At 36.8% G+C, this 24578-nt stretch overlaps 1 protein-coding gene across 1 annotated transcript; it reads left to right on the top strand.

Moving 5' to 3' along the window:
• The first annotated feature begins 1353 nt into the window (after positions 1-1353).
• LOC139738661 (long-chain-fatty-acid--CoA ligase 5-like) lies at positions 1354-22620 on the top strand. The gene is made up of 19 exons (XM_071649276.1): positions 1354-1557; positions 3814-3928; positions 4612-4679; positions 5211-5312; positions 5753-5852; positions 7118-7332; positions 8410-8461; positions 12312-12385; positions 13272-13349; positions 14134-14268; positions 15036-15121; positions 15516-15570; positions 16334-16429; positions 18425-18586; positions 19257-19373; positions 20167-20310; positions 21485-21586; positions 22080-22151; positions 22483-22620. The coding sequence occupies exons 1-19, from the start codon at positions 1354-1356 to the stop codon at positions 22618-22620; spliced, it is 2115 nt and encodes a 704-aa protein (XP_071505377.1).
• Positions 22621-24578: the final 1958 nt, after the last annotated feature.

A 24578-nucleotide genomic window follows, 5' to 3' on the forward strand; every position in this document is an offset into this window, starting at 1 on the left:
TAATTCAAAAATGACACCACATGGTGTTGATTTGATATTTGTTGGTGTTAATATCAATGGTTTAACACCCGTCCAGCTTCAATAAGAGACCACACCAGCTGGTGTTACTTTGGTGTAAATTTATTTTCACATTTTTTCAAAAATCTAGTATTTCAATGTAAAATTCTTGATCGTCTTGTTTAAATTAAAAATCAACAAGAAGTGCAGTTACTAAGAAACTCTTCAAAAAACAGTTTAAAATTTGGAAATGACACCCGGAGGTGTTAATTTAACACCATAAATGAGCACCGAAAATTTGACACCAGCTCGGTGTTCACTATTTAACACCGGACTTACATTCATTTTATTACATTCTTCAGGTTAAAAGCAAAATGACAAGTATTCACAAATATGTATGGATATGACAATGTTGAAAAAAAACCACCAAATACAACAGAACAACAGTGTGCATTACTTGTAATAAAGAAGAATGAAGTAGGATGTCTCAGTAAAAGCTAGCTATGTGGCTTGACAGGTAGATACACCCATATATAGCATAAAAATGATTTACAGCACAAAAATTACTGTGTTTGTGCGTGCGTGTGTGTGTGTGTGTATAAAGGACATCTAACAGAGAGCTGAGTTAAACATGAAGAGACAAAGGATAAAAGTTATAACGGAATATTGCGTGACGAGTAGGGAATTCCACATAATTGGCCCGATACACCGAATCGATTTATGAAGGGTGTGGGAAGTTACTCTAGATTCGTGGAAAAGTTGTCTACTTCTGGTATCATGATTATGTACAGGTTTAAAGAAAACATTTCCATCAAATAAATGAATATCGTAAAGATAACAATGCCAATGGCATGATTACCCACTGTTACTGATAGGTATTGATATTATGTTTGAATTTGTGTTGTTATCAGAACATATTCATGATCATCTTTTTCAGTTTGTTGATAATGCTGCAATGGTTATAGACGATGCTCTTGTGATTAGGTTACAGGGTAGCCAAAAACAAACAAACAAACAAACAAACAAACAAACAAACCGTACAACTGCTGAAATCTGGTTATCCAACAGTGGCCAGTCAATGGATTAAAAATCATAAAGTGGAGTGATTGAGCTTTCGACAGTTCATGTCCCTTCTGACTCAATAATTCTCCTGACACAGGGTATATAGTATGAAGCATTCGTATTGTCATCTATAGTAAAGTTTTGAATCTTGATTTCCCTTCATCCAGGAGGTAAGAAGTCATTGCCTCGTACGGTACATGACACATCGCAGACTTATCAAGGCAAGCTTATCAGAGTTACGCCAGTATATTAACGGTACGTAGCAACTCCTTTCGCCTTCAGAGCTGAGCAGGCATGGCGTACAACGCTAGTCGCTACTTTGCGTGGCGCACATCAGCTGTGCGAGTCTTGTTTCCATCCCACGATGGCATCAGGAGAACAGCGGGACCAATGATGCATCGTCTACGTCAAGCTCACACGTCATCGAAGCACCCCATCGGAAGTGAAGAGTACCTAAAGGAACTCTTTCCACTGGATAGACAGACGTATATACTGCCAGTATGATTTTGTCTTCTTTCTCTCCTAGCCTTTTCCCATCCCCTCCCTCTCTTATTCAAACTTAATTCATTTCATTTGATGGCGCTGAAGGAATGGGAGTGTGTGTGGGGGGGGGGGGGTGGGACAAGGAAAATGTCTTGATGATTGATTAACGAAATAAGATGGAAAAAGAGAGAATTATGCACCCAATTAAAACCTGCGATGTAATAGACAGATATTCATCAATATCCTTTCTCATGCATGTATTCTTTTATCAAACCAAACAAACACGCACTCAGACACACATGCATGTCACAAAGTTATATTCTTTTGAGTACTTTGTACATGAATCTTATCATATCATAATAATCATATCGGAATTCTGCGTAAATCAAACATGGGATAACCATTAGACATTATTCATTTATATTGGTTCCCACAATCATGCGCGCCGGAACACTTTTGGTGTTTTGTTTTGTTTTGTTTTGTTTTTGTTTTTTGTTTTTGTTTTTGTTTTTGTTTTGTTTTTGTTTTGTTTGTTTTTTTTTTGGGGGGGGGGCAAAATCTCGACAGGGGTACATTATGTGACGGTGTGAAATCATCGACGAGGGAGCTAAGCGACTGAGCGGAAGTACCACGGTAGGGACTTTTTGTAAAAATAGAGTATAAAAGTCGCGTTTATAGAACATTTAAAAGCAAATTTCTATTATAGGAAATTACACATAGTGGAAAAAAAAATGTAGTGCGAAGGACTATAATTATAACATACGGGGGTACATTGTGACGGTGTAAGATCCTAGGCGAGGGAGCGAAGCAACCGAGGGAGGGGGGTGGGAGGGTGTAATCCCCCTCCCACGGTAGGGACTTTTTGTAAAAAACAGAGTACAAAAGTCGCTTTTATGGAGCATTTAAAAGCAAATTTCTAGGAAAATTAAACATAGTGAAAAAAAATTAGTGCGAAAGACTATGATTATAACATACGGGGGTACATTAGTGACGGTGTGAGATCCTCGGCGAGGGAGCGAAGCGACCGAGCAGGGGGAGGGTGTGGGAGGGGGATACCCCCTCCCACGGTAGGGACTTTTGTGAAAACAGAGTACAAAAGTCGCGTTTATAGAGCATTTAAAAGCAAATTTCTAGGGAATTAAACATGGTGAAAAAAATAGTGTGAAGGACTACGATTATAACATACGGGGGTTACATTATGTGACGGTGTGGTAAGAGATCCTCGGCGAGGGTGTAGAAGGGGGGTATCACGGTAGGCAGGATTTGTAAAAACAGAGTGTAAAAGTCGCGTTTACAGAACATTTCAATTCAAATTTCTAGGGAATTAAACGTAGTCGAACAAAAAATCACTGCGAAGGACTATCATCATAACTTATAAAAACTGTTCAGTGTACTATGTACGGACAGAGCCATTCTGCCATTCGTCTGAAATGTATTCATTAAAAGCTTAAACGTGATCGCATTGTTCGAGCACTAGCAATTATTCTTATATTGCTAAAAAGCATAGAAGAAAGGGAAAATGTAAGGTTTACTAAAGGTTTGTTTCAGGGGGCACACTAGAGGACGCGAGGCTACCTTCTATACATTAAATTTACTCACAAGTAAATATTAGTGTATAGATATTATAATGTATATTGATAATGAATTATAAGTTTCGCCCCGTTAGGGAGAAAATTTTGCATTTTCAGTTATGAAATTGACAATTTTTAGACAAGAAAAGTGCCTTTATTGTTCATTTTGGTCTTTAAATAATTGAGACTCGAGGACGCAAGGCTACCTTCTATACATTAAATTTACTTACAAGTAAATATTAGTGTATAGATATTATAATGTACATTGATAATGAATTATAAGTTTCGTTTAGACAAGAAAAGTGCCTTTATTGTTCATTTTGGTCTTTAAATAATTGATTAATCATTGTTACAGGGGGCACTTTGGGGGCAAAAACTCGTTTTGCCCTCCCCCATAATCTTTTTTTTTTTTTGGGGGGGGGGGGGGGGACAAGTACCCCCCCCCCCCGCCTCTGCCTCTTTCCCCCCCCCCCCCCCCCCCCCCCGCTTCCGGCGCCCTTGCCCACTATCAGTATCAGGGATTCTTAATCGTCCACGAAAAGCATTATTTCAAACGACATTATTCTGTTTGAAATTGCAGTCGTTAAAATCCCATGATTGCAGTTTTTGTCAAAACGTAATTACGCCTGTCGTTCTAAGGCACGAATTAACAATGGAACCTATTATCGTTTTGTGCCGTCTCTTTCCTGCTGTGCTACAGGGAGAAGAACGGATACGTATGAGTCGCTTTAATGAGTTAGCTCACAGTAAGGACCAGTACTACAGTGATGTCACTACTATGTACGAGGGATTCCTTCGGGGAAAACGAATATCCAGTAAGCAGTGTATTTGTCAAATGCTTAGTTGCTCGTGTCTTAGGTATCTTTACCTTTGTATAAAAATAAAGGAGTCATCAACCCTTATCACAACTTATCGCTATCATCATTACCTTACTACTGCTGATGTTTATGAATGATACTAAATTAATTACTTTAGAAGAAGAACAGTAGACGCTACTAAAGTATCTCTAGGTAAATACAGAAACAGAAGCAGAAGTGCTATTTCTAGAAGTAAGAGTTACTGCATTAGAAGCTCTCGACCCAGCTGTATAAATGGGTACATGGGAGTGCTATAGGGTAATAATAATGGCAGGGTCTTCTGGTAGAGCAGTGGCAACATCCACTGAAGAGGCTACGCTGGATGAATAATACATTGTTATCATAATATCATTATCGTTGTTGTTGTAACTATATTATTATTGTTATTAGTATTCATTGTTTTTATTATTATTATTATCAAAATTATCATCGCTGTTATTGATATTATTATTATCATTATCATTATTATCTTCATTATTGATATTATTATTATTATTATTATCATTGTTGTTGTTGTTATTATTATTATTATCATTATTATCATCATTATCATTATTATTATCATAATCATCATCATCATCATCATTCTCACCATTATCATATCATTGTAAATATTATTCAATGTGATTCCATCCTTGCAGACGATGGCAACTTTTTAGGGTATCGACCCAACGACGACAAACAATATAAATGGCTGACATTTTCACAGGTTTGTTACCAGACTGTCTTCTCGCGGTATAAGTAGACCAAGACAATGCTTATCATGTACATCGCATACCTCATACCTCAGGCAGATGATAATTCTCTTGAGAATGAGAATCTTGGTTCTCATGAAGTTTAAAAAAACTTACATATACTTGAGGCGAATATACAATATGCTGCGTAGCTGATAATACAACATACTAATATGTCGCATATATTATACCATTCATTTCCTTACAATGATGACGACAAAATGCACCCAAATCGAGAGGTTTTGTGATTGTAGTGAAATTACAATTAAATGATGCCACCATACAGTAATGAAGAAGATGATGTGATGTTGAATGTTTTTATCAAAATGGGATCAATAGTGACAACAACAAAGACCAATAACTTTTATTCTATATACTGTCGACCTCTGCTGACTTCAACATTAAAGCTAACGCTGTATTGTTATTTTGATTATGTATATTGGTTTTGGGTATAGAACAAAATGGTTCTAAATTAATATAGAGTACTGCTTATTTTTTCCTTTCAGGTTGAAGAGAAGGCGACTCTTTTTGGTTCGGGACTTGTTGCTCTTGGAAACCAGCCTGGAGGTGATTCTTTCGTGGGCATTTTCGCTCAAAATAGGCCAGAGGTATAAAAAATGTCTCCATTCATTTGTTTCTTTGTGTTACTAGATTTGGCACGAGCGACCTAGAAAACAGCAGCCAAAACAACAACAACAACAACAACAAAAACAAAAACAACAGATGAAACCCTGCTTGAAATCACTGTAGAGCAGAGTTATGTACACACACACACACACACACACACACGCACACGCGCGCGCATACACACCATCACACACAGAGGACACATGCACATAATTATTGTGTAAGTTTATGAGAGCTTTTTTTTGTGCTAAAAATAAGCAGCCATGACGTCGTTTTTATACAATCCTTAATCGTGTCGCACAGTTTACTTCTTATAGATCATAATAATTATGTTCAAGAATGTTGACGTCTTTGTTTACTACAAGAGAAATGCTATTCAAATTCCAACAATCTCCCGCCATTATGGTTCTCTCTCCTCCAGTGGGTCATAGCCGATGTAGCCTGCATGCAGTATTCCCTCGTCTCGGTCCCATTCTTTAACACTATCAGCAGTCAATCTGGAGACGTCATTATTACCCAAAGTAAGTCGTTCTGTTGAAATCGAGTTTCCCTGATACATTATTTCACTCCCGTCTCTTACTGCCTGGCTCTCTGTTACCGACCTTCTCTTCTCGACTTTTTCCATCCATGTTTTTCTTTTTTTCTTTTTGTAAATCTGTAACATTACATTTCATTTTGATTTTACTCACTTCACTAATTTATGGTTGTTTGTTCATCCCATAGAAGGATAGTAAAAATAATGAAGATCTGAATACAGAATATCACTTGTAACATTCATGAAGGAACGAAATAGCTAAAAACTTCGATAGTGAAGGAATAACACAAAAATAGATTATTACTACCCTTATACTCGTTGAAAACCATTCATGTAATTAATAATCATATAAAATTGCTTCTTGTATAAACTTACTTCTGGAGATTCAGGTTATTTACTCTATAGTATACCTCGCACGCATATAGACAGTGTATTTTGAAGCATAATTTTATTCTTCGTATGGCACGATTTTACAATGTCTTGTAAGGAACTACAAAGCTAATGGAGCTTGCATCTTAAGCACATATTATTCACAAAGTGTCTCCATTAGTTTGTAGAAATCCTCACCTATAGATTGCCAGGTGTAACGAGAGTATACGAAGTCTAGCTTTTAAGAATTACATTTCAGAGCTTCAGTTGTCTTTCATGCTGTTGGAATTCCATAAACCCAGGAGCATTAAATTTCGAGGAGTTATAATTCTCTTCGTTCCTATGGTGATCATGAAGTGGGAGTGTCATGCAGGAAAAGTATCTTCTGTTTCATTATTTTCTATAATATGACAATCTAAATTAAAAAGGGATACGGAATAGCCGGTTACAGTTCGTTATAAGGTTTATTTTCCAAAGGTTCGTTCATCCGAAAAAGAAACAAGGTGCGTTATCCCGTGGGTTCGTCAATGAAAAAATTGAATAAGGTTCGTTATTCCGAAGGCTCGTTAATACGAAAACGAAAAAAAAATAAAGGTTTGCATTTTCAAAGGTTCGCTATAGTGAATTGAATTGAATTGAATTGAACTGAACTGAATTGAATTGAATTGAATTGAATTGAAGTGAAATGAATTGAATTGAATTGAATGAAAATAGTACGCACCTTGAACCTTCGGAATAACAGACCTTCCGAATAACGCCACAGATATTGGGATTAACGAAACTTGTTTTTATTTTCTGAATAACGAACCTTCGTAATAACGAACATCACCCGAATAGCATTCTGACTTTTAATTTTTCTTCTCTCTAATACTAACTGCAAAGCTTCTATGTCAACGATTATCTGTGATACGATGGAGAAAGCGGACCGCCTCCGTCGGGACCACGCCTCCCATGAGTGCCTGACGACGGTGGTTGTTATGGACCTGCCACGAGAAGGCATCGAAGAGCACAGAGCGCAGTTTGAGCGTGACGGGCTGAAGCTGGTCTCCTTTGATGAGGTCATTGCCCTCGGTGGGAAGAATGTGGTCGACAAAGTGGTAATGAATGATACTGATTGCTTGTAACAAACATACTTTGTTTTGAAGATATTCTTTGATATGCTTCCTCTACTATGCTTGGGGATAATTTGGATGGTTTCCGTCCTAAGATATTGGGGAGCTTTAGATTTGCGACGCAGACGTCCCTTTAAGACGACGATTGCGTCAGCCGTTCTCCTTTCTGCCTCCGTCGTGTTGCAAAGTAGCTTTAGATTACCCGAGGACGCAGCCTATATTATACAAAGTTTAATGACGCCTCATAGGATCATTGCATCGCTCTCTGCGGTGTGAATTTGAGCGGACGCAAAAAATATAAATCTCTTTGCCAAGAACCGACCGTGCAAACTTAGACGCAAATTTGCGCATCGCAGAACAGTTTTTTCCCCTCTGAACGTCCGCGTCGCGAAAATCTAAAGCTCCCTAATCTCTTCACTAGCCAACTCAAAGACTACTTCATCGATTGGGGGCGCTGTGGCATAGTGGATCAGAAGGGACTCTAGTGGATAATGGAATCCCTTGTAGTTAAGGGACTCTATAGTGGATAAGACTCCCGACTCCTTATTGGAGGACCCGAGTTCGATTCCCGTCCAGTGCTTACGTCCTTGGACAAGATGTTTTTACCCACCATGTCCCTCTCTACCCAGTGTATAAATGGGTACCTGGCAACGCTCAGGTAAAAATAATGGCAGGGCCCTCTGGTAGAGCAGTGGCAACATGAAGATATACTACCCTGAACAAATAAGACCTTATGGTGATGACGATGATAATAATGTTCTTGTTGTTGATGATGATGATGATGATAGTAATTTTGTTGATGATGATGATGATGATGATAATGATGATGTAGGACCGTTATTTTGATGGTGATAATGATTATCATATCACACAAAGCCCTCAAATTTGTGCCCAAAATGCTAAACATATGCTATGCTATGTATGAATGTAAACATGATACATTTTTGTATGTGTGTCATGGTGTGGACACGTGCATGTGTGAACAATAATAATGTCATGTATACTGCAGCAAATTGATAAAGGAGAATGCTCATGGCTCTTGGTACAATTTTACTGTTTCAGCTGCCAAAGCCGGAGACGATCAATACTCTGGTCTATACCAGTGGAACCACAGGTAAGTACAACAAACAAAAAGAATGATGTAAGCGACCATATGCCTATATTTGGATTGACTTCTTTGATAATGCCGGAAAGAATGCATGTTAATAAAAATATACGGATAATTAATGATGAAAATATTTATTCTTTTTGTATGGAATTACAACAGGTAGATTGGAGTGATATTTTGAACTCTGATTCCTGTGATGCAAATGGTTTATATGATACATTTTTTGAAAAATTTGTGAAAATATACAATTTTCATTTTCCTTGTAAAAATATTAAATTTGCAAAGAAAAGGAATGATCGACCATGGTTTAATAATGATTTGAAAAGATTATGTGCAAAAAAGAATTGTCTCTGTAGAAAATTTGTCAAAAACCCTACCCCATATCGTGAAAAAGTATATAAGGAATGTCGTAATAATGTTATTAATGTATTACGGAAGGCAAAAAGAAGTTATTACGAAACCAAATTTTCTTCTGTGAAAGAAAATTTGAAGGGTACTTGGAAAGTGATTAATGATATATTGAAGAGGAATATTAAAGATGATAGAATAAGTTCATTTGAAGTAAATGGAAATATAATTGATGATTCTTGTCAAATAGCTGAAAATTTTAATGAATACTTTGTTTCAATTGGACAAAATTTAGCAGACAATATGCCTCATGTTAATCATAATCCAAGTGAATTTTTACACGGAAACTTTGTAAGTTCCATGTTCTTTAGTGCTGTAACACCTGCCGAAATTATCACTATTGCTTTAAATTTAAAAGATGGTAAAAGTCCTGGATTTGATGAAGTCGATGCTAAAGTTTTGAAACATTGTATTCATTATATTGCACCCCCCTTGTGTCACATTTTTAATATTTCACTTCAGTATGGTGTTTTCCCTGAAAAATTAAAAATCGCTAAAGTACTCCCTAATATATAAAAATGGAGATAAGTCTCAATGTTCAAATTATAGGCCAATATCAGTTCTTCCTGCATTTTCAAAGATATTTGAGAGATTGGTATATAATAGAATGATGTCTTTTATTGAAAGAAATGATATTCTTTATAATAAACAATTTGGTTTTCGTTCTGGACATTCAACTTATATGGCTATATTTGAGTTTATAAATAAAATTAGCAATACTTTTGAAAATGGTGATATCGCACTTGGCATTTTTTTAGATTTATCAAAAGCTTTCGATAGCTTAGATCATACTATTCTCCTTCAAAAACTTCATTTTTATGGATTCAGAGGTTCAGTTTTGAGATGGTTTCATAGTTACTTAAGGAATAGGAAACAATTTGTTTATATCAATAACTCATATTCTTCAATGCTTGATATTTCTATTGGTGTTCCCCAAGGCTCTATCTTGGGACCCCTTTTATTTTTGTTATACATTAATGATGTGCAATATGCTAGTCAACAAATATGTCCTGTAGTATTTGCTGATGACACAAATCTGTTTTTGTCGGGAAAAAATATGAATGATATATCACATACATTGACTTCTGAACTTCCTAAGGTTAGTTTGTGGTTTACTACCAATAGATTATTGATTAATATCAAGAAAACAAATTATATTATTTTCACAAAACAAAAAAGAAGAATTGATCCTAATGTGCTTAGAATATGTATAAATGATATGCAAATACATCAGGTGCAACAGACAAAGTTTTTAGGAGTGGTCATTGATAACACTTTGTCTTGGTCTGCTCATGTAAATTACATTGTTTGTCGAGTTTCTCAAATTATAGGTGTTCTTAGTAAACTGAGACATTTTGTTTCTTTAAGAATTCTGACAAATCTTTATAATACTATGATATTACCATATTTTACATACTGTAACTTGATATGGGGCACCTGCGCCAAATTTTTTTTTCAGATAAATTAGTGGTTTTACAGAAAAGAGTCATTCGCATTATTACTCACTCCCATCCAAGAACTCCAAGTGCACCTTTATTTCAAAAGCTTAATATACTCACGCTTGAACAACTTTATAAATTGCAAACTGGATCTTTTATGTATATGTTCTATCATGATCTTTTACCACCTGTATTTAATCAAATCTTTTTGTATAATGCATCATTTCATAATTATGATACTAGATTCTCTCAAAATATTCATTTACCGTTATTGAAATGTGCTGTCTCTCGTAAAACTATAAAATATACCGGACCCAAATTGTGGAATGAAATGCCTTTAGAAATACGACAATCACCTACCTTAAAGTCTTTTAAACGTAGATATAGGGATTATTTATCAAAAGCCTGATAAATGTATAGAATGAATAATTCAAGTGGTAGGTTTGGCAGTGTGTGTGGGATGCTCGTTCTTTGATGATGATGTTTTATGCAAGATATATATGTAGTTTTACTTTTATATTATTGGAAATAAATGTTTCAATCTCATTCTGATGAGCTCCCCATCACTGCTAGCCATCCACTTGAAATTACTACACTCTACATTGTCTTTTTGAATTTTGTACTTGTTTATTGTTATTTGTATATTGTGATAACTGATAACTTTGTTTGATTGGGAGAGCTACCTCGAAAGGCCAATGGCCTATGTAGCCTCCTCCACACTCATTACTTTGTTATTTTTATGTCTTTTATGTAATAATGTGCATTTTTTATATATTTTATATTTCCTATGTGTCTCATGTTTGTCATTTGTCAACATGTGATTCTTTTATTGAGATGTGGAAATAAAAAAATGAACTGAATAGAGGACATAAAAAATGTCTATAGTAAAATGCCAATTCGATGTATTGGACAGTATGCATTTCAAACATCATAATGAATGTCTTAGTAGTAAGTAGGCTGATGCAGTATAAAGGCATTTTTATTCTAATGGAGACTTAAAAGTTAGGAGGTACACTTACTGCTTAGCAATTTACAAGATTTATAAAATACTTCGTGTTGGTTTACTTTATTTCATGTTGCAACGTACGTTACCTGGCACCATCTTCCCGGTCAGACTTTGCTTGTGGATGTGGTTCCCTGCAGTCCGATTATTTTCTTAAAAACTTTGATTTAGATATTTCCTTTCTTTAGTGTACATGCAATACTAAACTGCTTTGTAGTCGTAAATAGTAAATGTTATATTAGTTGTGCATTATGTCGACAATTTGTCAAAGTTTTCACATTATGTAGAAAATGGAACGCAGAAATAACTGAACTGATCTGAAAAGCGGGGATGTTATAACTACGATCGCAACATCCTATAATAGTAGTTATTTAATACCCAGCTTAAGAACCAGAAAAAAAAAACTTGATACACTAAAATTAAGTTCAATTCAGAGATAGTAAAGAATATTCAGAATGGAGTTGGTTTCATATTGGATGAAAGTTTATCCAGATACATAAACCAAGAACACAATAACACTGCCGCTACATGCATCAGAACGTAGATTGTCATTGCCTTGTTCACGACTTCACAGGCACTAGTGGTAAAACCACATGAAAAATGGTATTTTGGTTGTGTTTAGAAAATAAATTGCGTTTGTGTTTATTATGTTTGTCATAAAATATTCCTAGTTTTTTTTTTCTTTCTGTGGGCCTTCTGCGTATCCGGTGAGGTTTGCGTGTACAATATTGGCTTTGGAATGATAATGTTCATGCAGGAACATCGCAAAACATAATTGTTGATATTTTGTTTCATTCTATTATATTTCTGCATTCATTTTACACAAAAATCCTACTCAAAGTCAATTGAAAAGAGTTATTGAGTGATATTGGAATCTAACAGCTGTCGAAATACTTGGAACGAGGTAAATGATTGATTCACAATTAATGTATATCTTTGTTGTCCTCGATAATACGAAATGCTATATGCAGATGTAAAGATACAACTTTTATTATTCGCGTTTCAGGAATCCCGAAAGGTGTTATCCAGACACACAAAAACCACATAGCTGCTCACGCAAATGCATGGATGCTCTGCTCGGTAAGAATCAATTTAGTGGCCCACTCCACCCCACAGGTATAAGTTCTAAATTATCACTGCAAAGGTCAGATTGTAAGTTGCGCATGACCATTGCGATATATAGTAATCGCGTGGTCTTCACTAATCACAGAATTTGTAGCTTTTCAGCTCGTCCTCGCGATGTTCCCCCCCCCCCCTTTAAAAAAAAGGTCAAATTCAGCTAGTATCTTTTTCTTTTAATACATTAAAAAGCGCTCTCTTGCACCACGTTTTATCTCACATGTATACATTTCGAAAGTGAATTGTCATTTTGACATAGTCCCACCCTTTGTTTGTATCTTCCGACTTGATTTTCAGTGTTTATGCCACTCCTTAGAGGTTTACACGATGAAGACCCTGCCGGTGAATTAGAGCCATGTATTTTTCTCTTGACCGCAAAACATCCTTCTACCTTTATTCTTTTCTCTCGAATTTGTGCACTGTTATGATGCCTATGACACGCGTTAACAGAGCACGGTTTCACAAAAGTTGTCAGCCATGACGAGTTGTCAGTCTCTGACAAGTTTAGTAAAATTCTTGGTTTTTATTGGCTGAGAAGCTCTGGTCACTGACTGTTACTGTAGTAATTGTCAGAGACTGACAACTAGTCAGGGCTGACAACTTTCATGAAACGGTGCCCTGAAGTATGAGGGAAAATTCCTTTGTTTTGTGATACATGTTTGCGGGCATGACTGTAAGAATTGCCTACAAAAATGTCATTACATGTAATGGCTATCCTTCTCCGTAATAACCAATCAAAATCACTAGTATAATTCAAAACGGAATGCAGACCACTGCCCGCCTCAGCCCTGCATGCGCATGCCTTGGCTAACCTTTCACAATTAAATCTCTTCCATTTGTGATGCAGCTAAACGTGCTACCCAGGCTAGATGACGTCCACATATCGTATCTTCCTTTGCCTCACGTCTACGAGCGAGGAAATTTGGTATGTATTGCACTTGGAAGAGGGTATAAAAGGGCTTAATTTCTATGTTAGTTGTTGGTGAATTTACTCGGATACGGCACGTGCAGGTTTTATATAGGCAGGTGTGTGTAGCATAACAATGTCCGGGAATGAACAACTCTAATTGCTACTTACGCATGGTAAGATATGAACGACATTTTGCACTAATCGTCGTTCCTCCAGAAACATAACAATCTGTCTTACTACGTCGTGTCTAGGTGGTTTTAGACTTTAGAAAGTGTTTTCTTGTTTGCGTGATCACCAGAGTGTGCGATATATAAAAAAGAATGAAGGATGGTAGAGTTTACATTAGTTGAAATCATCTGTCTATGAATCACCAGTGGGGTGGTATGACATCAGCAAAATCCTCAACAAGGCACAACACATCACGGCTCGACATTAGCGGTGGCCGTGTGGCCCGGGCCATTAATGATGTTGAGCCATCGAACTTTCAAAAAGCATTAATACAGTACTTTGATGGCCCGATCGGGCAACTGAGATGCAAAATAGATTGCTATTCTGTGATTTGTAACGCCACTACACTCCTTTTTCGGGCCACAAACATTTCAAAATCAATGTTTGTTTTTTTTTTTTTTGTAACACGAACGGGCCACCAGGATAAAAAGTTGATGTTGTGCCCTAGGCATGTACTTAATTGATAAATAATGTCAATGATCAAAAGTGGTTCGAGTGTTACAACCCTAATACTGTAGGTACAGCATGACTAATGCGATAATGTGTACCCCATAATCTTGCCACTGGATAGCACACGCTCATGATCGGAGGAGCTCCCTTGGGCTTTTTCAGGGGGGATCCCCTGAAGCTAGTCGATGATATTCAGACCCTCAGACCGACTCTCATGGGCGGCGTTCCACGTGTCTTCAACAGGATCTATGACAGGGTGAGTTATGTGACAAGATGATTTGAATCATGATTTCGTCCAACAGAGGCATATCATACCAGCGTTCATTTTGTACAAAATTAGACTTCGCTGTCATGTTATCGGACAGAGTGACGAAGTCTTATTTCTCTGCAGGCGCTTTAACATGCATGCATTGATCCTTACACCTGCCTTACCATCGCCCCATTTTCTGAACTTTGAACTGGAGAAAGAAGAGCTAATTTTAAGCCTCATCTGATTTTTCGTTCTCTCCGAAGGCATTTTACTATATGCATGAAATAATGAAGTTCAATTCAATTTTTAGGAGTTTTGTATGCCTCTTTATTTCTGTCACTGTCATGATAGATTGAAATACTTTTTGCTATTAGATAAACGGCGCAACTGTAGGCCTTGTGCGTTGATCATTTGCGTAATCAATAACATCATAATAATATACAGTCTTGCACAGATATGTTTTCCAGTCTGCCATTATAGCAGGATGCTTGCATTTCAAAAATCGTCCAACATGATGTATTTTGCAAGATGAATTATTTGTACACTGTAGTCTTAACTGCAGTTCTTTCCTTATCATGTTTACTCGCCATTTGGATGAATAAACAATTTTTGAAGCGCATTGGAAGAGGACAATTTTTTGCATTGAAAATTGTATTGGCTTGTTGGTACATAATCAGGGTGTCATAAAATGACAGCTGCACACTCTCCCTCATGTGGATATCAAAGATCAACTATAGATGCTGCTGTGTGCATGATTTTTGCCCTCTGCACAGGTCATGTCGACGGTGAATGCGAGCAATGTAGTGAGGAGGAATATATTCAAGCTCGCGTACAGTCAGAAGTTGAAGGCTCTCGACAGGTGAGTAATATGTAGAATAGAATACCTTACTTTTGTATGATTTGAGTGCGTGATTTTATAGAGTTATGTATCTTAACGATGCAGAAGATAAACGTTACCGAATTCTCGGGGGAGGGGGAGGAGGTGGGTGGGGGCAGGGGCTAAAAAGTTCTCACTCATTCTCCGAATGCCCTGAATCATCGAAAAAGCATACTCTTTATCTGTTTGGCCCATGCAGGGAGGGAGGGGGTTGTTCCATGCTTCGCCCTACCTGTGTCACGGCCCTGGCGTTCACCTATATCGAAGTCACTTCACTTCTTCTTCTGGCTATTGTAATGCCGAAGTCGTGCACATTCAAATCAAAATAATGTCACTTGGGTTCTATTTCTTTTCTTCTTCTTTTTTTGCTATCTAGAGGAATTTCTGGCAAAGATACCATTTGGGACAAACTGGTGTTCAGCAGGATGCAGGTAAGTTACAATATTTCATCAGGAGTGTGAATGGTATAGCTTGTAGTGTTACAAGAAGACGAGGCGAATTGCACGGCAGAAAAAAGAACAAATCCATAATTGCGATGGTTACTGTTTTTTCTTCAAAATGTCTTACTCACATTTAGTTTCAATCACACAAGAGCCATGAACATAAATAAATCACAGTACCTATCAGATAGAGTATATAGAGGTTATATACGATACTCTTCAATTCAGTGTCTTGCTCTTTGTTAATGCAAATCGAGATTTTTTTTGTCTTCTATTTTATTTGTCTGACCATTGTTCATGGTGTATAAAATATGCAGTCTGCCTTCATGAACGAAATCGAAATCGAAAGCACAAAATCAGATTTTTTTTTGAAGTGTAATCAAAACTGGCAAACATCGTGAAATAATACGAGCGATTGAATGCACGAATGAAAAACAGTAAGAAACATGTTGCAGCTGCACCTCTATTATAGTTTCAGTTTCCTTTCATTTTTTAATCTCTAAGGTGTTGCTCATCTATAAAGGCAATATTTAGATGGGGACAGGACACCTGGGAATTCTCTCAATGGTGTACTCTAACAAAATCAAAAGAGAACGAAAATAGATCTGAGATTTATGTTCGAGTAAGTATAGTACTATCAGTGGTAAAGGGACTGGACTTCATTTCTCAGTCACATGCATGGAGTTAACCTTTTATCTATATAGATCAGTGAAGTGTCTTCATTTTTCTATTTATTACATTTTTTTTTTGTCAGAACATGCTCGGAGGACGGATGCGTCTAATTGCTTCTGGCGCTGCTCCTCTGGCCCCAGAAATCGCAGCTTTCCTCAGGGTGTCCATGGGGTGTCACGTGAGTTAAAATTTATCAAAGTTAATAAATGAACAGATAACTATATAAGCAAATGGATGAATGATTAAACGAATAGATAAATGTATAAATGTATGAATGTTGATAACCTTGCCAAAAGGAACTCCGCTCTTCATCCTCGGTTTTGATATTCAAAAACATTTTGAAAAAGTTCCTTTATTTTTTTTTTTTGTCATTGGGACGGATTTGAATGTAATGATCAGTTTATTGATCAGTTTATGCGCATAGTGGCATAGTAGATAAGACTCCCGACTTCCGATCGGAGGACGCAAGTTCGAATCCCGCCCAGTGCTTACGCCCTTGGACAAGATGTTTTACCCACCACGTCCCGCTCGACCCAGGTGCATACACTGGCAACGTTAGGGTAATAATAATGGCAGGACCCGGCCTCTGGTAGACCAGTGGCCACACTGAAGAGTAAATTAGACTTTCTTCTTCTTCTTGTTCTTCTTGTTCTTCTACTTCTTCTTCTTCTTCTTCTTCTTCTTCTTCTTCTTCTTATTATTATTATTATTATTATTATTATCATTATTATCATTGCAAATGAGCTATAAAAAGACTATTCATTAATACTATTATTATTAGAATTCTCTACCCCGAGCCACTGACCGTTCTGTGTGTGTGGGTTGTTTTATTTATTTGTTTGTTTGTTTTTAGTTTGCTGTGGAACGGCGGACCGTGGGGGGGGGGGGGGGGTGGAGTCTGGGAGAAACGCCCCCGGTAGGAGAAAATTTCGCTACATGTTTTTGTTGATTTAGATGATAAAAGTAAATTCCAACGATTAGAACAGAAGAAGTTCCATAAATCAAACTAAAAAACCAAGAAAGCTTTGAAATTGTATAGTTTCTCACGTCCCCCCCCCATATATAGGCCCTTATATATGTGTATATATATATATATGCATATATATATATATATATATATATATGTATATATATACATGTATATATATATATATATATGTATATATATAAGACACATACTCTAAACAGAAGGTCAAATAATATGGTAAACATGTTCTTAAGCGTATCATCAAAGTTGTATAATACATTTTAATATTCATATTTATGCGAGAAGAATGTGAACATTTCACTGTGACTGGATTTAGACTGCATCTCAGTTTTATCAAAAATTATAGCAAGCACAAGTCCTAGATACAAATCATAATGGAACGAATTCATATTAGGTGTAGACTTGTAATATATGGATGGTAGTATACGTTGTAGATACAAGGGTGTACTTGAGAGCAGTCATATAAATCGTGTGTTTCTATTTTTAAGGTACTTTTGTTATTAAAGGTAATGATAACATAATTATGAATTGAATAAAGATGGGAGGGAGAAAGGGAGTGAAAAACCAAGCACGTAACAGCCTTTTCATATGCAGCTGTAGACCTGCGACGCTTAAGCCATGAATGTGGTTGTACAACTTGAGTTCTAAGTGGGAACAGCTGTTTCGCACATGCACAGAACTTTTCTTTTTCTTCCAACCTAATCAGCTAATAGGTGCGTCGGAGGATTAGCGTCGCGGATCTGAAGCAGCCTAACAAAGAAAGCACACACAAAAAAGGGAAAAGACCATAAACGATGTGGAGGAAAATGAATGAAATATAATCAAGAAAAGAAGAAAGCACTTTCAACCACTCAACCATTCAACAATCAACCTGATATATTTAGGCACAATATTGTTGATAATATAAATTTTCTGCGGAATTAGGAATTAATGAACGTGCTGGCGTGAAATACACTTTGCTGGAAAAGAAGGAAATCTGAAAGAAAACAAGAAGCCATTTGAGAATTTTCGTTTTCTCTCTCTGGCATCTCCCTCTTCTTCACTTGAACGTTTATTACATGAACATGCATCTCAGATAGTATTTTTGTTACATCTATTTCTATACGCCTCTTCACGTGAAGGGTCATAACTCACATCACTTGTTTAATACCATTATTCCTATAACCTTTTCATCCAAATCAACAGTTTGTCGAGGCCTACGGACAGACAGAAAGCACATTCAGTCTCACTCACAATGTGGAACACGACCTCACCTGCGGTCACGTGGGTATCCCCGGAGGCGACTGTCAGCTGAAACTCATCGACGTTCCCGAATTGAACTACTACGCAAAGAATGATCAGGGAGAGGTGAATGTTTCGCTGGTGAAAGACCAGCGATGATGATGCACAATATGTGGTGATTATGGCGGTGGCGAAGTTGACGGACATGAGTATGTGTGTGTGTGAATGTGTAGTCTTCATACGAAAGCGTGATAACAACGTTGACATAAGTGCATCTGCGTGGACTTGTATCCCAAAGGCTAATTTGTTCAGAAATGGTTATGTTTAGAGGTGGAGCATCTATTCCTTCACGTTCTCTCATGCACCATCCATCATAGTATTTTACCTGGCGGTGAAATAATTGATATTCATGCAATGGCAAATCTTAAAACGCGAACTGGTTTAGAGGTGAGAGATAGTATTGCTTGTCGATCTTGTTGGTTTGTTTGTTTGTTTGTTAATTTGAAGGCATAAGACGTCTTTCTGTTCCTTCTATAATCTGGTTATACTTTGATAAAAATGTGTTATAAACATTGATCTTGACAATGAGACCGATACTCACATTTATCACTGTGAGAGTGGTGGATACTTATTTTCCGGGGAAAGAAAGTGCAAAGAAAGTGAAAGAGTCCTGAATGGTATAAAAATATTGACAGAGGAAGTGGTTCTGGCACAAAGTGACAATTACGACGACAAAGTTTATCCTGGACGTAATACTTCGAAATAATGCAAATGATTTCGTTGGTAATGTATAAAGGTGTGTGCGCGGGGAAGCAGCATATTCAGCGGATACTTCAAAGATCCCGAAAGGACGAAGGAAGTCCTAGACAGTGATGGCTGGTTGCACACTGGAGATATCGGACAATGGAACAAGGTCAGGTTTACATGGCGAACTACGTTAGAGGAGCTGTTTTAATCTTTAGAATTTGTCTAGACCTTGCGAGAATATAGCAGTATAATATCTATGTCAATAATGGTTTTCAGACTTGGTATTGGAAAAAAATATTACGTTGACAGTTGTTAAGAATTAAGATCATTGGGAATGTATCACAAACAGGGAAGTATTTTTCAAGAGTTTCGGGACAGGATACTTGGAAACAAGCGTCTGCGCAAAAGTGTACAGATGCGTCCTTTGGGTATTAGCATATATATATACATATATATATATTATATATATATATATATATATATATATATATATATATATGTATATTCTCCTACAAGCTTATTCATACATGGCACTGTATATATATATAAGGTATAGTCGAACAATGCTTTGGTAATGAAAGTCAGTAAAGGAAGCCACAATGTAGACCCCAGATGCCTTGTCGATTCATTTTCCTCGGGGAATTTTCACTTGTCTTGTTTTACTTCTAGTCTTGTGATCTTGGGCCTGTTTCATAAAGATTGAGTGTAAAAGTTGCGATCAATCGCAAATTGCGTTTCATAAACAACTGTGCGATTGATTGCAAGTAACGCTCAATTTATTGAAAGTTACGCTTGATTTTTTCTTGAAATCAAGCGTATCTTTATGAAACAGGACTTACGCTCAGTAATGAACTTACGTTCGTTTCACATGGAGTTACGCTTAATAGATCGAGCGTAAGATCAATCACAACTCTTTATGAAACATGCCCCTTGTCTCATTTTATTATTTTTTTCCCCAGAATGGCACCCTGTCGGTAATAGACAGAAAGAGGAACATTTTCAAGCTCTCACAGGGAGTGTTCGTCGCTCCGGAGAAAGTGGAGAATGTCTATCTGAGGGAGCCCCTCTTGGCCCAGGTTTTCGTCACCGGAAACGGTCTTTGGGTATTACAATAACGTCATCTTGTTACAGGCAGTGCAGGGTCGGGTATACAGGGAATAGGCGTCACAATTACCATGGTCATATTCGAACATTTCCTCTCTTCTTTGAATTTGCCAGCTTAGATGAATCTGTCTTTAACATAATGCTACTCCGAGTGGAGTGTAGTACCTTCCAAATTATTAATATACTGAGTCCCATACATCGATTCTCGTCGTGTCATTTTGAGCTGAAATTCCCACAACGCATTACGACGACAACAGGTAATTTGGCAGGTACACGTATGGACCGGAAATTAAATCCACATATACATCGATCTCCCCACGATACGAGGGCTTTGAGGAGTTTGCACATTATTGTGCATATCAAAATGAACATGGGTGTAACAAAAGGCATCAACACCCAAGAAAGAGTAAGTTAAGGAGGCTAAGGTGTGTCCTCTACGATGCCTTTGAATCTTTAAGGCCGTTCTATTCATGCATTTCAAAATCAAATATAAACACTTTTTTCTGGAAGATTACAAACATAGTTAATTCAAGGCGTATTTTTGTTGTTGCTGTTTTCTGTGTTGTTATCGTCCATATCTCCGTAGTTTTCTTTTGTAATGATTGCATTGTTTTGACTTGTTATGTTTTGTCAACTTAACCGACATTTTTTTTTTCTTAAATCTGTCAAAGGTATGTATGTTAATGGGTCAGCTGCTCACAAGGGCTTTTCCTTTCTTGCTGCTTCCCCCACCGATGGCATTGTCTTTGTATGTAGTCATACCGCCACATTATTTTTACTTTTTATGTCGTATGTCTTATGAATTTTTCTCTTTTGTATCTCATTTTGTACATTCATGTTTTATTGTTTGCTGTGTATATTTTTAATGCTTGGTGCAAACTAAACTAAACTAAACTAAACTATTTAAAAATATATGCTGTTGTTGATTGTTTTTTGGGCCGACACCCCGTTTAGAGCAACAATTCATTCAAACCTCACATAATTTTGATATTCATTGGTTCCATCCCTGTTTCCTCTAGCTAAAACATTATCACGGGTTGTATAAATATTATTTTAAAAAGTGTTGTCTTCACTGTTACCTGCAGATGATAAAGAAAAGCAGATGACCCACGGATGAAGTTGTTAAAGATATTATGTTGTTATCATTTAAGTCGATTATCATCACCTGTTTAGGATTCCATCGTTGGTATTGCAATACCCGACAAAGAGGAACTGGAGAAGTTTGCCAAGCAGAATAACATTCCTGGAACTTTCGAGGATTTGTGCCAGAATAAGGTAAGACTTTCTATAATTCCACTCTTCACTTATCTTATATCGGTCGTAATTATAATATATCTTGGGGGGATAAAAGGGGTTTTACAAATAAAATACTTCAGGCCAATTGGTCAATATATAAGATTCTCACTCCAATCTATGTCATCCTGTTGTGTAGTATGTCAAAAATGGTGATCATGCTAACTAACAAAATCATATTTATGGCCTTGGAATTGGAGTGAAACGGAAAAAGACTACGTCACTCGAGACAAATAGTCAAAGTAAAGATTTTACTGACCTTTGCCATTCACCTTTAAGCATGCTCTTTTAGTGGTTACAACTTACATGCTTTTCACAATTATCCAATACTTTAGTTGTTGACATTGAACTGACAAGCCGAAATAGGCAACATTATTAGACAGCTAAACTACAAAAGTGAAGGACAATCCCGCTGAATGGGAATCCAACTCTTCATTTCCTTTCTTCCTTATCTTCTATAAAATATTCTGTGCAGATCGTGAAGGAAGCCATCCTAACTCGCATGCAGAAGCAGGCGAAGTCTAGTGGTCTGGCATCCTTTGAACAGGTATGTTGTTAAGATGATCGCATCGGGAATCGTTACAGCAGAAAACATATTATAAGAAATGTTGGCGAATACTAGTAGGTGGTGGTTGTGCATTAATTTCATACGTTTTAACTGTTTAAGCATATGAATGATGTCTCTTTGAGAACGAGTGAAGTGCCTAACTAACTGAGCAAAGAGAAAAGTAATTTGTACCAAGCTAATTACGAACTGGCTTATTCAATACACTGTATTCAACTATTCATGGGTTGAAAGTACCTTATGAAAACAATTAAAGCCCCGAGCAAGAAGGTCGCGATTAATAAGAGATATATGACTTCATATTCCCCTGCAGGTCAAAAACATCCACTTGCACTCGGAACTATTCAGCGAGAGCAACGGACTACAGACACCAACAATGAAGAACAAGCGAAACGTAATCGAGAAAATTTTCGCCGAGGAGATAGCACAAATATATGAAGAGAGTAAGTAATGCGATAAAATGACCTCGAAAGGCTATATAACAATGCATGATGGGAACGGTCACTGCATGGCAACCAGGTCACGGGTTGTGCCATCCGGGTCATTCCGGTGAGAAGATGTATAAGTTCTTGAAGGAAGTCCACAGGTGTTGAGCTTCATTAGCAGTGCAGAGAGACAGAGAGTTGGGTAGAGGGAAGTTATTGTCTGAGCGAATACGGGTTGTAATTTTACCTGCCAAGTTTGGACGAAGTCACGTGAGATGACGGTCTGTTGAGAAGCTGTGACTGAGGTCAGAGGTAATGTGTGATCGATGACAACTTATTCAGGCTTCGATGATGGCAACCTCCCTTACATTACATGGGAATAATCCATGTATATACATCTCTTTAAATACTAGGAGATGACTTGTAAATGTTTTCTTTATATCTAAGTAGCTTTAATGAAATACATGTACGGTAGTTTCTATGCGAGCGATCAGCTGTGATATGTTGATAGAAGTATTGTCAGAATAAAGTCTTTCTTATGAGAGCGCCTGTGTAATGAATCATAACTTTTGTATGAAATTGTTGTTGTTGTTTTATTTCATGCGTTGTGCGAATCAAAGTGCTTTTTTACGTGATGTTTAGACATTTGCAATATAACGGAGGAAGATGTGTGTATTTGTCTGGTACAGGTATTACTGAAATACAATGCAATATCACTTAGATCTGAAATATCTGCAATGCTTTCATGATCACCGGCGATGGTTATGGAATGCCTGTGTTTCTTCTGAGTTAATGTTAATGAATCACCAGGGAAGTGGGCTTTCCACCTCCCTGGAATCACAGAGACAAATATTGTGATATTTTAACCATGCAGCGTGTTTTGAGTACTAAGTAATAAATACTGTATTTTTTTGGACAAATTTTGACATGAGAATATGTTTCCTTCACATCTTTGATATTGTACTGTACAATTATATTCAGGGCGCGTCTTCAGGAAAATGTCTTGTAAAAAAAAAATAGTTGTATTTTCATACTCAGGCCCACTCAAGAATTTCAACTATCAAACAGGTACTATAATAGACCTACTGAGTATACTACATCTACATCGTCAGTAGTCTGGAAGAATGTCAAATTAAAAAAAAAAGGAAAGAAAAATGACTGTTGATTACGTCATGACACCTTGGTAATATGATTAATTACTTTGACATTTAGCCATCATTATTTTGTTTAGAGCTGAAATTATAAAAGTACTGTCTATTTTTCTATGAATTTCATGGCGATCAAACTCTGGAGGTGGGGAAAAAAAACATGTTCATGCACGTGTACCATAAGTATAATGAAGCAAAAATAAAAGACAAAACAAAGTAACAGAGTCTGGTCAAATATTGAAAACAATGTATGCTCTTAGCATGCTGTCATGCAAGGAAAGAATTTTTTGAAAATTGAATTCAGTTTCATATTTTGAAGGCAAAGAGAAGCATGTTAACTATGGTATAGACAAACTAGGTGGAGTTTTTATTTGTACATTTATTTTGTGCTATAACAAGGTTGTGATGACTGCTACAAAGGGAAAACCTAGTTTGTCACTGTCGAGTCTCAGTTAGACAGAGTATTCAGACATTGGAAATTGGCATCATTTCTCAACCCACTGCCATATGTCATGAAGCAAAGTTTGAGGATTACAAAATGTCGGAAACAACATAAATCATACTGTCAATGCAAGACAAGTGAAAGTTCCTAGATACTGTATACATGCTATTTTTATGCCAGTCATATGTATTAAAAGACTGGTAGTCTTTTTTCTTTTCTTTTTTTTTTTTGTTCAAATACAAAATTTTCTAGCCTTCATGTATATACACTGTAGTTAAACATTGTATTTGTGTGTGCAGTACTGTCACACGTTTTCAAAAGTTTGTCTTTTACAAAAGTTGCTTTTGCTGCTAAATGTTTGACTTTATTTCTATATAGTTATGTTGGGTTGGTA

The sequence above is a fragment of the Diadema antillarum genome, unplaced genomic scaffold (assembly GCF_040938485.1).
Source record: "Diadema antillarum isolate AM-2024a unplaced genomic scaffold, OU_Dant_1.0 seq00000764_RagTag, whole genome shotgun sequence".
Lineage (NCBI taxonomy): Eukaryota > Metazoa > Echinodermata > Echinoidea > Diadematoida > Diadematidae > Diadema > Diadema antillarum.